This window comes from Sebastes fasciatus, chromosome 15 (genome assembly GCF_043250625.1).
Source record: "Sebastes fasciatus isolate fSebFas1 chromosome 15, fSebFas1.pri, whole genome shotgun sequence".
Classification (NCBI taxonomy): domain Eukaryota; kingdom Metazoa; phylum Chordata; class Actinopteri; order Perciformes; family Sebastidae; genus Sebastes; species Sebastes fasciatus.
The window spans coordinates 8,638,622-8,656,626 of NC_133809.1; the positions used below are offsets into that span (position 1 = coordinate 8,638,622).

The 18,005-nt window shown below is 41.1% G+C and overlaps 1 protein-coding gene across 2 annotated transcripts in view; it reads right to left on the reverse strand.

Annotated features, from left to right (window-relative positions):
• The window catches only part of slc25a21 (solute carrier family 25 member 21), a 105,512-nt gene that overhangs the window by 30,811 nt on the left and 56,696 nt on the right, over positions 1 to 18,005 (reverse strand). For both annotated transcript variants that reach the window (XM_074661072.1, XM_074661073.1), the window contains one exon: positions 1,773 to 1,821. In XM_074661072.1, the coding sequence (XP_074517173.1) occupies positions 1,773 to 1,821 (49 nt within the window). The remainder of the gene's footprint in view (positions 1 to 1,772; positions 1,822 to 18,005) is intronic.

An 18,005-nucleotide genomic window follows, 5' to 3' on the forward strand; every position in this document is an offset into this window, starting at 1 on the left:
TTTTTGATTCATAACAGCAGTATTTGGCTACTGGTGGGAGTGCCTCTACACCAACTGCTGCAGCTAATCCCAAACCTGCAATCCACTGCTGCCCCCTCCTCCTCCTCAGAGAAAGAGGAGGAAGATAAACCCTCATTTGGAAAATAGGTAAACATGAGCTCCCCGGCAGGTACACATTTAGTCAAGTTTACCTTGCAAAAAAAAAAAGGAAAAAGGGAGAAAGAAAGGGGGAGAAAAATCCCTTTGATTCTGTGTTGGTGGAAAAAAAGTAAATTTACTCCAGTTGCAGTTCAATTTGGACCGGTGGACATTAAAGCAGGAGCCGGTGCCTAATAAGAGCCATGCCTGAGCGAGAGAGAGAGAGAGAGAGAGACCCAGTGGAGGTGTGTCTGTGTCTGACTCTCGGCTCCAAGGTTCCTGCTAATAGATTTCAGCTCCCTCAGTGTCCCAATTAGCTGGTATGTATGCTTGGTTTATGAATTCATGTGTGGATGTTAAAGTGTGTGAACATGCATGTACTGTACAGTGTGCATGCATATATGCACGTGTTTGTGTCCGTCAGTCAAAATGAGCAGCAACCTCCTGTTGTTTAGACTCATCTAATTAAAAAGAAGAAAGACTATATTCTGTTTGTTCATTTCGTTAAAAAACAGACCCAGATCCAAGACCAAAAAGAACCAATTTGCGCAGACCCAGAAAGCAACATAAACACATGGCGACGCAAACAGAAAACAAACAGATAAACCTGTCCGGTTTTAGAGCAGCTTTTACCGCTTTTTAAGGAAGAGCATTACAAAGAAAATAGTGAGTGCACTTTTAACCCTGACCCCGTGTGAGGACGGACAGGCAGAGCTCAAGCCTTACCTGTAATAAACCCCCATAGCTTCTACACGTGACCGTAAATCACACCGTGTGCCTTCAAAGTATCAAATATCGACTAATACAACACCGCTCACCCCGGGCTTTTATCCCTGCCTCTCCCTCTCTGTGTTCTGGTGGTGGCATTGCCTTCAAAGTGCAACCATCTCACTTTTTTAAAAGGCACGCCAAGCAATTTATTTACCAAGAAACTGCTGCCGTAAATGACAGAAAAAGCAGCACAATTTACTGACAAGTAGTGAACGGGGCAGGGGGGGTAAAAACGAAGCCAGAGGTCTTGGCTAGGCCTGTGAAAGACTATAAAGCTTTAGTAGTAGCCCACGACCTGTTTATGGCCGGCTGAGACACTGTGGTGTGAGGCTCCTGATCACTCAACAGCTCCAGACTGCTGCCAGTCTTGCATAACACACAAAAGGAGATGGTAACGGAAAACACGCTATTAGACACAGCGAGTGCATTTAGTGGCATCTGATTGATCCTACGAGTCCCCGTCTTTTCACGAGAACCGCAGACAGTACCAAAAAAAAAATTTCTTTATTCTTAAATGAAGTAATAAGGTATAAAATGTGAGTGATTTGCTAACATAAAAACATCTAACGTTAACATTGTGTGGGGGAACGAATGGGTAAATGATGCATTTCATTTTCCACATTCTTTTTTTTGGCATTTGTGCCCATTTGTGTGGAGAATGAGTGCAGAGCCGGCCAGCTGGGAAAAAACAGACCTGGTATGTTCGGAACTTCACTTCACCGACCCAAATACCCACCGAGAGGATTCAAGGCAGATGTGGACTAAAAATGGCTTTCTTAAGTAAGTAGATTATATGTTAGGTAAAGTGACACGAAATATGAGTTCATGTATGAGTTGTTAAGTTTGAGTGGGTGGCTGCTTACCTTGTCTTCACTACGTCGAGCGGATGCATCAAGCAGATCTCTACCAGACCTGAAAGGTAGAAACATTGAGGATCAGTCACTTTAATCACCATGGACATTTAGGTGAATGCTGGTTGTTGTGTTACTCAGTTTTCAGGAAAATTCTAGGGGATTTTTCTTTCTATCAATTAGTGGTGCAACGGTTCAAGAAGCCCAATGGTTAGGTTTGTATTGTGGTTTTTGTGTCACGGTTTTGATTTGGTTTGTTTTGCACCATTAGGGAAAAGAAAAACAACCATTTCCAATGTGTTTGAATCCAAAAATATATAAATTGATTGATAGTAATGAATGATATTTCTATATTATATGAAGCCATAGCAATGAATTTATACATGAAATAAGGCAGGCTACTTAATGGTCAAGTAGGTCTATGTTCAGATAATTTCCTCTTCAATGTCCTGGATGTGACATCAGGACTTTGTCTTTCTATGAAGCATTGCTTGTAAGTCACTCACAAGCAAAAATACTAAATAGTCACTAGTTGCAGCTTCTCAAATGTGAGGATTTGCTGCTTTTCTCTGACTTATGTCATTGTTAAGTGAATATCTTAATTGTTTTAAACTAAAACAATTAATAAATAATTGCGAAATCAATCGATGAGGAAAATGATCAATAGTTGCAGTCGGTCTGTCCTGAAATGTCCTCCTGACCTGTCTTTGTCACATGCTCTTTTACAGTATGTACCTTACACGTGGACCCAATATGAACTTGTACAACTGAACTGCACATACAGTATCTGTTGAAGCCCTGCAGGATCAGATCGCACCATCAATCAGATGTTTTATGTCAAGTGTGACAGTTCAACTTAAAATAATCGGATAAGAAAGTTGCCTGACTTCTAACCGGAGCAGAAGTCAGTGGATTCTAGATCATGAGGTTTTTTTTCCCCCTTTCATATTAAAGTAAAGTCAAAGTGTTGTACAAATGCACTTCTTGCTGCCACCAAATGGTTTTGACAGACAACCAGCGCCTGCCAGCTTCCTACCAGAACCTTATCATCACGCTGATGATCACTCTGCCTAATTTAAATGCCAACCACCTCAGGAACTCTTGGTGTTTCAGCCTTGTGCCATCTTTACAAGAACATGGGTCTGAGTGAGCGGTCCAATGAGACTTCTTTCCAAAATTCCTGTGAGTGACTATAATTCTCGGCATTCTGAAGGGCTGAAGCCACCAACCATATCATCCATGCAAACCCAGTAACATCAGCGACGTGCCAGCAGCCGGAGAATCAATGCAGCCGGGCTGATCAGCGAGGGACTCTGAGGTTTCACACACACGCTAACTATGTGCATCTGTGTTGAAAAGCCACTGCTTTGGCACAGCGGCCTTCTGACTCAATCACGTTTTTTTTAACCCCCATTCTCACTGCATCCCTTTCCTGGTGCCGTGCAGATTCCACCGAGTGTGTACACAGCTGCTGTGCAATATGGACTCTTTCTAATTTGCTCAATTAAACATATTGTCTATAAAATAGTGTGTCTTCTGGGGGTTTTCCAGGGAAGTAATTATCAAGTAAAATACCACAGAAAAAAATGACTTTGTCTACATCTTAACGTAAGAATGGGAGGACCAAGAACTACTGAACCAAGCTACCGGCAGCAAAAAGTCAAACTACATTCCGTCTGTCACGGCTCAGTTGACCCGACTAAGGTTGTTAATGATACTGCACTGAAAAGGTTTGAAATTTCGTGGCCTTGCTGTTAATAGGCCTGCAGTGAAGATGAGGCGCATCAAGTCTTTCAGCAGCTAATCAGATTACACGATGAAACCAAACCTGCTCGATCAGCCTGTGCAAACACAAAGATGCTGGGAAGTGACCGAACATGCTCCAACAGGTGATGGGAAAATAAAGTCTGGGGGGAAAGGAGAGCTTCTGCAATCTCATACAAACAGAACACTTGGCCACTAAGTGGGAAGCAAAAACAAAGAGAAGGCAAAGAAAACATCTTCCAAAATGCTCCTGCATACTTTATAGCAGAAAAACAAAGTTGTTGCGCTGCATGTCCCGCTTTGCTTCTACAGGATTCTTAGGGTGAGTTTGTGGGAACTAAGGTAATTTATTGGCAAATAACCAGTAGTGGAAGAAGTATTTAGATATTTTACTTAAGTAAAAGTAGCAATATCACACTGTAAAAATACTCTGCTACAAGTTTACTTAAGTAAAAGTACAAAAGCTACTGTGTTTTTCTGATTCTGAAGGCTGGTATTTCGCGTTCGACCTCACTAGGATCATGATACATTTAGAAACAATCATTAATTTGTCCTCCAACTTTAATTGCAGCACTACCAGTAGGGATTCAGCCACTGGGTGAACGTCGGTGCAGGACCATCGCAATACACCACATACACATTAATGGAGGTGGTGCACAAAATCTGTTTTTCGGTTATAATGTGAATATGGCACAAAAGTTTACTATTAATTATTAGTTGTACTAACAGGTTAGTTATGTGTCTCTTATATTTGTGAACTGGAAAAGGTATAAAATGGTTTAGAGTCTGTGAATTAACAATACTATTGTAAATACACAGAGAGGTAGGACTAGAAACAACAGCAGCAGTAGAAAACATTAGCGAGGATTATCATGGTGGAAGTCATTTGTCTGCATTTCCATCATCAACAAGCTATAAAATAAATGAAATAATATTTTCATCAATTATCAAAGGAGTGCACTGCTAATGGCTACTTGTACCTGCAAGCGACCAGAGCAGCTGTGCACATCTGGATACTTCACTTAAAATGATTCACACTAGATTTTGGGCCTCATCGTAAACCTCGGATTACAGGAACTCTAGAGGATACAGGTTACCAAATGCTTCATTAACTTAGAAAGCTAACAGTAGTTAACACTCTTTACTAATTAACAGGCCTGCCCCACTGAGCCATTCAGAGACAGTGATTAGTTCAGCGTGTTCAGTTCACTTCTCAGGCTGTCAAGTATTCAGTGTCTAAGTGCACTATGAACCAGTGTCTTTACATGCGAGGTTAACGTCAGTTAGCAATGCAAAGGATTAAGTGATGACAAGCATGAATGCAAAACTAGGTTGTGTTTATTTTATCAGCACCTTAAGAACAGCTGATGGCAGATGAGGTGAGGGGTTTGTAGAAAAACTAAAAGAAAAGAAAGTGTGCGGCCATAATCGTAAATAAACCTTTGTATGACATGAAGTACAGCTCTTGTTTTCACCCAATTTAAATTACTTTATTTCTTTTTATGTTGCTAAGCAGCCAGTTTGCCACACAGAACAACTTACTGAGTTCAATATACATAGGGTGGAGCTAAGTACCACCGAATGCTGAATAAGACATTTTTAGGCGACCAAAATATTTATCTTTTATGAAATGAAAACACACTGTGACAGGGTTAAAGTTTTAAAACGAAAACACGGACAACTCCGTGGTAGCGACCTGTCAATCACAAGGTAGCCACGCCCTAAAGCATCCCCTGTTTTATGGTCTATTTGACTCTAAATGGGACCATTATTTACTAAATGAACATCATGCTGTATTGAAGAAGACTTGAAACTATCGATTGAGACCATAAACTCATGTTTACAATGTTTACTGAGGTAATAAATCAAGTGAGAAGTAGGCTCATTTTCTCATAGACTTCTATACAATCAGACTTCTTTTTGCAACCAGAGGAGTCGCCCCCTGCTGGCTGTTAGAAAGAATGCAAGTTTAAGGCACTAACGCATTGGCTTCACTTTTCAGAGCCGGAGGTTGCCCACTGTTCCTAACTGACAACTGATACTACCAGATGTATTTGAGCATTAAAAGAAAAAATTATAAATGTGTAATTTTGTGATGAAGTTTAACTTTTTGCCGTGTTTCCACTTCATTTAGTGATTTACTTCATGCCCGGGAAGGCTTTCTGACAACTCCCAGTCACAAAGGTTCTCTGTGCTGTACATGTAACGATGACAAGAGCAACAGTGAAAGTTTTTCCAGTCTGGAAAAAGTTAAAGTCAAGAGAGAACAAATGCTTTTGTGTGTTCTGTCAATCAAAAAGCTGCAGATGTGGGTGTTGCAACTGATGACTGATCCACAAAAGATGCAACCTGTGGCTGCATTTTGATCCATTCAGGCTATTGTTAGCGTAGCAATTCATTACGAGCCGTGACACTGTTATTGTTTTCACCTTGTCATCAAAATGTGATCCTGGAGACAGCTACTGTAGAAAGAACAAGTACTCTGCCAGGTGTGTCTCTGCGATAGCGTCACAACCGTGCAAGATGCAGTCACAAAACTTTACAGGTGTGTAGTTGGGATCTAAATGAAGGCTGAGTTCGAAAATGAGTGTGGTGCAAGACCCAAGGAAGAGCACCGGGCTTTGAAGCAAATTTTCGTAGTGGCCTAACGGCGGTACTACAACTTCTGTATCCATCACGTGATGCCATTGGGCCCAAAAGTACTTTGGGAAAGAGACGTCTGTTACTCAGCGGATCATTTTTTTGAGGGAAATCAACTTCCCTGTATGAACACTTGAATAGCCCTTATTTAAATCATTAAGTCCTAAAAGTTGTAAAATGCTCTAACAGCCGAATCCAGAGTTATTTCCCTTTCTCCGTTCATGTGAATGAGACCTAGACCGCGGCTGGACCGTGGGCTGGGAGGTGGAGTTAAAGAAAACGCTACTGCGTCTGCTCTATGGGCCCAATGGATGTGGAAGATCGCTGGAAGATCCGGGTACTTTATCAATCGCCATTTTGGCTTCATGCACCACTGAGCAACTCTCATAGGAATGAACGGGAGCCTGCCTCCAACGCTTTATCCAGTTTTCTTTATAAATCCATGGTGTGGTCCAAGCAAGGCCGCCATAAGTAGGGGGGTAAGAAGTGGGGAAGTGGCCATTTGCCCCTCCTTAGTCTCATTACTGATATTTTAGGGAACTGATTTTTTTCTGCTCCAGTTCTGCGGGAAATGTCTCATGGTATAATATCCCAAAAAGTATTATTATTCTCATTTATTTTGATTCAGCTATGGCGACAACACGTCATGGAACTGCTTCAAGACCTAAAGACACCGAATATGTAATTTCCTTGACACTACTGAGAGGCAGCTTCTCGCTCCAATGTGCCTCAGTGCATCATGCTCTTCCACTCCAGCTGTCAGCACGTACTACTGTTTAATCATAGAGCGCGGTGGCAGTGAACCCACACACTCGCGGGAGCACTTCACACCCCTCTATAGCCTCTGATGCACAGCCACCGAGTAGGGTGAGGGCGAACCAAGGACATGATGCTACTGAGTTGCTTCGCTGAGCCTTCCATTCTCCTGCACACACCCACCTCCCTCAGCCAAGGGGAGGAGCGTAATATTCGGTGACCTACCATCTGGCTGACGTTTATGGCTTTGCTATGCATCAGTGAGTGACATATTGGGAGATTCCATTATTTGAAGGGTCTTTTGTTTCTGAGCCACAATGGTAGTGACGGGGCTTGTCATCCAGCGCCTTGCAGACTCACTCAGTTAGGCACAAAGGCAAATAGCAAAGAAGTTTCAGGAGCACAGCCATTAAGACAGACTCTTATATATGCACTACAAGACTGCCACAAATGCATTCTGCGCCAAGACACAGTTTAAAGCTGTGCAGTGGAAACAAAATGGCTACAAGCATACAGTGAGATTTTATACTGTGACAACTGGGGCTGTCAATCGATTAAAATATTTAATCGCGATTGATCGCACATTTTTTATCTGTTCAGAATGTAACTTTAAGAGACATTCGTCAAGTATTTAATACTCTCATCAACATGGGAGTGGGCAAATATGCTGCTTTATGCAAATGTATGTGTATATTTATTATTGGAAATCAATTAACAACACAAAAAAATGACAAATATTGTCCAGAAACCCTCACAGGTACTGCATTTAGCATAAAAAATATGCTCAAATCATAACATGGCAAACTCAAGCCCAACAAGCAACAACAGCTGTCAGTGTGTCAGTGTGCTGACTTGACTATGATTTGCCCAAAACTGCATGTGATTATCATAAAGTGGGCATGTCTGTAAAGGGGAGACTCGTGGGTACCCATAGAACCCATTTTCATTCACATATCTTGAGGCGAGAGGTCAAGGACCCCTGTGAAAGTGGCCATGACAGTTTTTCCTCGCCAAAATTTAGTGCAAGTTTGGAGCGACAAGCTAGTATGACATGGTTGGTACCAATGGATTCCTTAGGTTTTCTAGTTTCATATGATGTCAGTATCTTCATAGTTACATAGTTTTGATTGAGCACCTGGTTTTCTTATTGCAGAGCTGATGACATATGCAGCATTTTAACAGCCGTGGAATTTGGCTTTTGTATTTGATAAGAAGACCGTATGGCAGAAACAATGGGGCCAGGTGTTAAAAAGTGCTGCATCATCCTAACTTAGAAAGCTGGTGTGACCCAACAAATAGCTTTACTAGTAGCACGAGTACTGCCATCGCCGCTGTATTGGCAAGACATTCCAGGTCGTCCGATAACTTGTCTTCCAAAGAGATACGGTCATACATCACGTAGATGAGATGATTATCTGAGTTGGTTTTGGCTCGGGAATGCAGACCGTTTGCTCCCACGCAAAAGTGAGAAAGAAAAACAATAGTGCGCCAGGGAGCGATTGCTCAACGGGTGCAGGTGTCATCCATCATAGCGAGACACACACTGAATGACTGTAATTCCCAGCAGCCACAGGGAGAAGGTCACTGCCACAGGAAGCACAGCTCCCCCAGTTAAATGGGCTAATACATGAGAGACATACTGGTCGCTCATTTCACACGCTTACTTGACCCGCTAAATGCTACAGTCTCTAATGATAGCTTACACGCTACTTTCTTAAATATGCTAATAATAGTTTCTTAAATACTCTCATAAAATAATGAAGAATTTTCATTATTATTAATTAGCAAAATTAGACATTATATGTACTATTCGTCTCACAAAACCAATTAGATCACAAGCAAATAACTTTTTTTTAAATAACGTATTTCAGAAACGAACAAACATATTGCTAATTGTTTTAAAAACATCTCACGACACGATACACTTCTTGGTTCATTGAGAGCCAAAGCAGAAAATCACAGTTTGTCTTGGCGTCTCAAGGCGTGAGATGAAGCATAATAAGAGTGTCATGATGACAGAGTTTCACCTCACAGGCCCATTCTGGTTTTGACAAGAGCTCCTGACTGAACCTGCAGGTGATATGTCATGCCTTCATGTCCTCCATTAATACTTTTCAAAACACATCGAGATCAGGAATGCTAAACAAACCCTGCGAGTTGCTGCTCCCCTGCAATTTGTCATCTGCGGTAACAAAGCCAACGCGATATCCATCAGCGACTGGGCCGGGCGCTGTGATATAGAAACTCTGATTAATTCTCTGTAACGCTCAGGTAGAAACAGAGGTGAAAGAATGAAGAATGGCACGGCGATAGATAAAAAGATGCACAGGATTACAAACTCCAGGGGATTACCATTAAGACAGCAAACAATAATAAAGAAATAATTAGTGTTTAGATTGCAAAGAGCATATCTTCACCTCCAGACTTTTATACAAGGCCAACCTGCTACTCCTCAAACATTATACTAGGTTGTGTTGATTTTAGTCGCGTTTATCTTTGATAACAAACAAATACAGCCTGTCTGACTACATGTTAATGGATACTAATATGTTGGTTTATTAAAATATAAACCTACTAAGACAGACGACAATAAATTCACACTGTATTTGTAAGAAAACACTTGCAGTTGGCAAAAAGGCAAATCAGGGAAGTGGGTGTAATAAATGTAACATAAAGAGCTATCCAAATAACACGAGGCCTGGGTGAGGCCAATAAACTATAGTTACTACCAAGTGAGTCAAACTATAGTATTGAAATACGGCCTTGGAGCCAAACCTGTTTTTAAAGCAAACAGGCGGTGCAACACTTCCAAACTGATCGCATTAAAAGTGAAATGTAGTATAAATTACATTTTGTACGATAATGGCACATAAGAACATGTAATGACATCATGGGGAGAGTGTAGCAAAGGGAATGTAATTCTATTAAAAGGCAATTAAATATTTCTAAAAGATTCTGTTAATGCAGAAGCAGGCAACTATTACTAAAAGTGATTTATGCTCCCCATCTAGCTCTCCTCTTCTGTCCTAAACCAAACACTACTGAGGAGGAACTGATTATGTTGGAATTTACATATTTAAAAAAAAAAAACTGGCTCAAGATGTCTGGGGAGAGGGAGGGAGAAAGAGAGAGAGAGAGAGAGAGAGCGCTATTAATCAAAGATATCACCAATCAGGCTTCCTGTCTCGGGAGCGCAGAAGCGTCCTGGTTAACTCCCCAAACAGTCCCTAATTCTGCACTTGAAAAAGCTCAAAGGGTGCTTAGAAAAACAAGCGAGGCCATCTCCAATGACAGCGGGGGATTTTTTAAACTGAGGGGCCCCAACGAGAAGTGCAAGTATCCCGGCCTGCGTCTGCTACTGGTGCTGCTGCTTCATCTGTTATCACCTCCGAGGACGCATGCCGTGGATATCCACACATTATAAGTAGTTTAAAGTTAAATCATTAAATTTAAAACTGGGGCGTTTTCTTAATTTCTGATATGTTAAAAAAACGTGCCTTTTTTGACAGACTTTTTTTTCTTTTTGCAAATGTAATGCTGCTCAAGTGTCAGTTAACCTAGTGGGTTTTAAAGTGGGGTCAGATTATTTTATTTTTGCAGAGGGTTTGAGGATCCCGCCGCTGAGCCACCAACCAAACTAGGAATGCACCGATATCGTATTGGATATCGGGCCGATACTGACACAAAATGCCAATTTGTTTCTGCATTAAAAAGGTTTACAGTTGAATTCTGATTCCTGTTAATTTTTTACCAAGTTGCTGCTGTACAATTCATTATTTTGATAATAAAGAACAATTAAATAAATGTACATCAATGTATGCATTTGTTAGGAAAGCAATGAACCCAGTCACTTCCACACAGTGAGGCATACAGCTTATTAATTAAATACTGGTATCAGATCGGTACCCAAAGCCCAGGTATCGGCATTAGGACTGAAAAAGTCGTATCAGTGCATACCTAAAAAAGATGGAAGTAAATGGGATTTCGTTTGTGGTGCTTAAAAACTTCAATAACAAAGGTTCTTACCATAAAATAGGCCAATGTAATAAGCCGTTGGGACTATTTATCTATGAATGGAACTTACTCTTTGAGTCTCATAAAACAACCGAACGGACACAATCGCGACTTTAATCCTCTTCCATGCTAAACTGAACGAGATCTCAACAATAAGGACATGTCCTGTCTCACATACATCCTGCAGTACGTCCTGTTTACAGGTCAGCGGCCGTCAATGCATGAGTTGAGATGAAAAGAGAGAGAAAAAAGGGGAAGAGAAGATTCATTTGTTAACTTCACCTGATACTTTTGCCTTTTTGGCATAACAGATGGCCAACACCCTCAAACATCTCCCTAATCTCTTTATTTGATACACCTATCAAATAATCTACATAACAAAAGCTATATTATTTAATACCATACATGGACCAATATATGCCGTTTTTGAGTTATCTATAGATTTTTCAGTTGAGCGTGCTGTCTCCAGTTTAGATTTATCGTTGGAAGACGCTGACGAAGTCATGCGTCATGGAGCGTTTTCCCCACTGGCTATACGCAGAGACGGCTCGGGTATGTCCCTGTCTGTCAAACTTGAGATGAACTCTGTGATATTGATGGACGTGTGAAGGAGTGTGTGTGAGGTGTGTGTGTGTGCTGCTGACTGGGTCAGGGCCTGCGCTGCCTGGGCTGACGGGCTAATGATAACCTAGTGACAGATTGACAGACCGACCGTGCTGACAGTGCGGCGCTGTCAGTGTTGGAGTGTCAGAGCCTCCCTCCTCCATTACTGTCACTGTTTTCTTGACACCTGTGGTCACATTTTTTTTATACACACAACCATCCGATGCAAATACACACACAAGCAGCGCGGAAGCGAGTGACAGGAGGAGAAGAAAAGGGGGACAAAATGGATGCAAAACCTGGTGTAACTGATGTTTGAGAGGAAGTGCTCCGTGTCACCTCGGACTCATTATTTCACCAGGATCGCTTTTTAAGCAAATTGTCTCCAACTCCTGCAGGACACCTGTCACCATCTAAATAAACGGTATAATCCTGTAACAAAGGATATGAGCACAACACACGGCTGGAATCCCTTCAGGGGATTTTCATAATAGTTGCCTGCATTGTTCACTATAAACCTGTGGTTCCCAAACTTGGGCTGGGGAGACTTTAAGGTGTCACTACATAAATCTAAAAGGGTCACAAAATAATTACTTGTCAATACAATTTTTAAAAACATAATTTTTTACACTTTAATCTTTGGTTCTTTCTTCAGAAATACTATTCAATTTGACCTCTGAAATTGTTCAAAAAACATTAATTCTTCAGTTGAACTGCTCATAAATGGTGCTACCTCTGCAGGCTATTTTCATTCACTGTTTGTACTTATACAAACTGTGAGTATAACATTCACTATAGCACGCTAATATTAATTAATATTAGGTGATAGTGATTATCTGCAAGTTCACAAATCAGTATCTTAAATTTTATGTGTGATATTACACATAAAAAGACGGGACAAAGTGAGCAGCAGCTAGGCTACATTTAGGGAATATTTAAGGAGATACTGAGGTCATGCTGACTAGAGTACAAAAAAAAAATCTGATTCGTAAAATGTTAAAATTAGTCGAAGTAGTCACATTTGAATATATTATATTAAAGGGACTGTTTGTAACTTCTTACACGTATAAATCAATCCAGGTCAGTGTCCCATGCGTGCTCGCGTGTGGGTATGCTGTTCAGACTCTGACTCCAACACAAACTACACGGAAGCACCAAAACCGTAAAGTTATATCTAATGAAGCCCGTCTTGCAAAACCGTGTTGGCCGCAGTCGGAGGACGCGGGGGAGACCGTAGCTTTGGTCTCCAGGGTCGGAGTCTCTGCTCCTCTGCCTGCCTTCACTCACAGCTCGCTCCACCTCACGTGCATGCGCGCACACTACACACCGCAGAAGCGTTAGTTTAGCTCTGAGAATATCTAGTGATAAGCCAAGCAGATGTTCTGAAATACCCGTACTTTGTATCATAGACACACTTCAAGTCCTTAATGAAACACTTCAGGAGTATTACAGTGATTTTTCATGTGGCTTTAGATATCCAACTGCCTTATAAGCCCATCATAACATTTGCTAAATCAGCAGCTGAAAACCATTTAATTCTTTAATGCAAATAAAAACATGAAAATCACCAAGACTGGCACAAAATGTTTTCACCTAACACTGCAGTGCTAAATTATTTCCCTCCTCTGTACTTTCCCCTAGACTCACCTGTCTGTAGCATTTCATCAAACCTCCTCCACACATGCCTACAGGTCAAACCCAGCCTGCAAACCATACAAGCACACACTTCTTGGCTGCTGGCTCCAACGCTTTGATTGCTAGACTGTAATTACCGGTACATGAATTTCACAAAAGAGAATAAATGGCCCTGTTGCAACATTATTAAACTGTTAATCAAATGTGACAAAGATGTATTTTTAAAACTGGAACCACAACATAAAGATCCGTCAGTGCAGCAGACATATTTTGCTTTAAATCCATTTAAGTGGAGTCCTCCATAAAGAGCGATTACAGGTAACCAAAACAGTGAGAAAACACAACTAGCGCGTCTCCCCAGACTCTCCTCTACTATCATCTATTTTGCAATCGGAGAGATCTAACTGCCAGAGAATAACAGAGAAACTGAGAGGTTTATTTTAAACAGGTATGGCTCTGACATGTCTTGCAAGATTTCACTACAATTGTGAAATGTCATGTATTCGTCAGAACAACTCATTCATCTTTGTTATTCTGGGCTGGCGTGAGTGTGTGTGTGTGTGTTTGTTTGAATGTATGACATTAATGTCATTACACATCATTTTGTGGTTATCAGCCCACACTCTTCTAGTTTGCACATGTTGGATGATTACATTAGACAACTTTCCTCCTTCACTGGAGGGGAAATAAAGAGGAAACACTATGACCAAAGTACTATTGGGAAATAAGGATGCACAATATATTGTTTTTTTAGCGCCATTCCAATGTCAATTTGCATATTAAACACATCATGAAAGACTGCGATATTACACATAGGGATTTCTGAGTAATGCCGGGCACACACTACACGAGAATCAAGACGATTTTGGGCCTGATTTCCCCTACCAACAATGGTTAGCAAAGCCTACATTTTTTGCTGGTTCTAAAGATGATCTTTGCAGATATTCCTGTGGTGTGAGGTATGTTAAGAGTGTTTTTCACATACCCCGATCGGCTCAGAAGTCCATCCTGGTCGCACCAATTTCAAATCACAACGTTCAATATTTACGATCGGATGTCCTGTTGTGTGTGGGGAACCCCGAGGAGAGCCGATGATGCAGTCACGTGGGAAAGAACGATAGCCAATTGAGAATCAAGCTGACTGAAGAAGGAAGGATAACAACCGCCGTCATGGCGGCTGTGGCTAAAGCCTGAGCTAATGCGAAACGCGAAGCATAAATTAGTAGTAAGATTATTTAAATGTTTTCTTCATGAATGTTTAGTATAAAGTAGTGGAAAAACTAACATTGTTTGTTTACACTAAAGTCACGTTTGATAGCGAGAGATTTTGCATTTTTTAGAGTCGGGACTCTGGTTGTTCATGAATGGAATCTGTTAGTGTGTGGTGTGCAGCAACTGAGAGATTATTTTTTGTTTACATCTGCGACAACAAAAGCGTTTAAATTCACTACAACTACGGCTGAACGATTTTGAAAAAATATCTAATTGCAATTATTTTGACTGATATTGCTATATGATTTGCGATATTAGAAGGAATGAAAATGTTTACATCATTATTCTCATTTTCATTGAAAAACATCAAAATGATTATGGTGTGATTTTTGCGGGTATCTATCTGTACCAAACAAAGGTGTTTTCATAAGTCTGTAGAATATAATGTGAAGGCCAGGACATCTCTGTAGCACAATAACATTTAATTTAAATGCTATTTTGACACACATTTCACCTTTAACACATATTGCAAGTATTCCAAATCCTGCGATTTGAAAATTACAGTAGGCCATATTGCAATTTCGATAAGATTTCAATTAATTGTGCATCTCTAGCCACAACTTTGATTTGCGGCCTCTGACGGGCTTCTTCTCCATGGCAACAGCAGCCGAGGCTCATGGGTATTGTAGTACGTAAAAAGAAACTGAAGTTGCCCCTCCCACCTCGAACTCTATAAATGGTCGAGATGTCCAAACCTAAACATCAACAATTCAAGAATCACTATGTCTTGTATGAAAGAAACATTCCAATAACATCCCGTTTTATACTGTACATCTCTTAAATAACATTCAGTTTAAAATCAGTTCATACGAACACATGAAGGGTACGGTACTTGTTCTGTCCTGTGAGGTTACGTCAAAGACAAGAAAGGGAGCTGCTACAACAAAACAATTGAAACGAAAAAGTTGTTCTATGATCCTTTTTTGAGCTTTCACAGAGCGCAACGAATGGGCCATTATGGTGAGCCTTTATATGCTGCTGAATGATGTGAAGCAGAATAGTAAATGGGTAGTAAGTGGACTTCACCACCATCATTAACCTCACCACCACGTCACCACATCACTACAACATGACCACCGCTGCTGACACACCCACCCGGTCCATAACCTCTATAGTCTTCAGCCAATTCACCTTGTGTAAACACAGATTACACCTCGCCTCATCTCCATCCCCAGAGGGGAGAGCTGTGTCGTTACTGTCACCTAGTGGACGCCGGCGAGACGGAGATTGATTAACACACAGAGAGGTGAGATGGAAAGCACATGTGGGCACCGCACAAAAGATGGTTGTCGGTCAGAGAGAGACGAAAAGCTGCTGCAGACGCATATTTCATTTAATGTAACAAGAAAACTACATATGCAAATGATCCATCAGTACAATGTGTCACTACTAACACTACTTGACAAGAAAACAGGTGACTCCTTGGTTCTGTAGTTAACAGGAAGGAAGCACTGGGAAATTTTGTTCTCTAATGCCTATGTAATTATTATATATAGTTTTCTCAGGGAATGTGCAATATTTAAAATGTTTTTCTTCGGTGTCTTTGGTGTACTACTCTAATGTCTTGTTTTTAATGCCTATGTATTTATATTAGGGCTGTCAAAATTAACGCGTTAACGCAAATTTGTTTTAACGCCACTAATTTCTTTAACACATTAACGCAACCTGCGATTTTTAGGTTGTCAAGCATCAAGCATCATATGAAACTAGAAAAACCTAAGGAATCCATTGGTACCAACCCATGTCATACTAGTTTGTCGCTAAGGAGGTTAAAAAACTTACGCCAAATTTGGCGATGAAAAACTGGCATGGCCATTTTCAAAGGGGTCTCTTGACATGAAAATGGGTTATATGGGTACCCACAAGTCTCCCCTTTACAGACATGCCCATATGATAATCACATGCAAGTTGCATAAAGCAGCATATTTGCTCACTCCCATGTTGATAAGAGTACTAAATACTTGACAAAACTTAAGGTGCATTTTGAACAGATAACAAATATGCAATTAATCGTGATTGAATATTTTAATCAATTGACAGTCCTAATTTATATACAGTATAGTTTTCTCAGGGAATGTGCAATATCTTACATGTTTTTCTACTGTGTCTTGGTGTACTATTGTCATGTCTTGTTGGCTATTTATTGTTTTAAGCCAATTGCAGTTGTGTGTATCACTTTTGTCCAAGCAAAATTTCCCCTTAGGATATTATAAAGGGACAGTATATCTTATCACTTCAGAAACAATAATCTCTCTATCACAAAAACCTCAGAGATTCTAGCCTCTGAGTGACTTTATTCAGGGACGGACGGAGCTGACCACTTGGCCAAAACAAGCACAACTTTCTCCGGAAGCTCACCTGAGTCCATAAAAGCTGATAATAGAGCCAATAATTGGGAGGGAACAGCAATAAGGGAGTTTTAGTGAGGTAGTAAATTCTTTAATTAGTTGTTAACACCCTGTGTCTATATGGAAAGCTGTCTGGAGCAGGCTGAACGGACATTCAGGCAGAGTGCCAGTGACTCATCTTTAAAAAGAGAAAAGAGCATCACCTTTACTGTTAACAGGCTGGTGAGCACCTGTATGTTATAATAGCAAGCTGCTGGAAGACATTTTAAACTACAAAAGCTGTCATGTGCAAGCTAAGGAGCAGCTCAGGAGCTTGGGATCTAGCTTGAGGTTGAAAACACAGACAGGGTAGAGATCTTCAGTGGGCCGCGCCTGGAAGAAAACCCTCGTTGGCTGACATTTCGGGATGCATCATGGTAGGGAGATTCTCCAAACATACAATCTTTTGCGGGTAAAGAAAAAGGCTGCAAGGTAGATAAATGCAAATGATGCAGCGATTGGAAAACCAGCGGACATTCCTGAGGAGTGATACGATCTTTCAGTCCACAAACTATCCATGGTAGAAGTGATACAGTAGAGGAGAGAGTGAATAATCGGACAGGGTGGTCCGTCTTTTTCTGTGCTGTGTTGGCTGACGGAGGGAAAAGGAGAAGAGCGGCGAGGCTGCTGAATAGTAGCAGAGGCAGGACTTGCGGCAGTAGCGAAAGGGAAGTACCCGCATGGCTCACTCTTGTCCTAAGCCAGGAGAGTTAAAGGCAGGAAGCCATTACCAAAGTGTAAATGCACTCAGCCATCACTGCTTAAACAGTCGAAATATGTTCCAGCACTTGAAAAAAAGCAGGGTGTGGGAGGAGGTCGGTCCCATTCAAACACAACAAGGCTCTCTTGTCCCCTTTAAATAAAAGACTCCAGGACACGTTAAAGCTGCAGTTGATAGAATTGGAACAAATATGATTTAAAAAAGTTATTTTTGTAAAACGGTCACTATATCCTGACAGTAGTGCATGAGACAGATAATCTATAAAAGCTCATGTGCCTCTGTGTCCTCCGGTGTCCTCCGCTGCTCCTAATGACATCTGCAAGATTTCACAGGCCGGAAGAAAACAACCAATCAGAGCCGAGCTGGAGTCTGCCGTCCAGCTGCCGTCTATGAGAGCCAGCTGTCAATCACTCACAAACTCTGATCAAACGGTCAAACTAGACAGCGCTGATC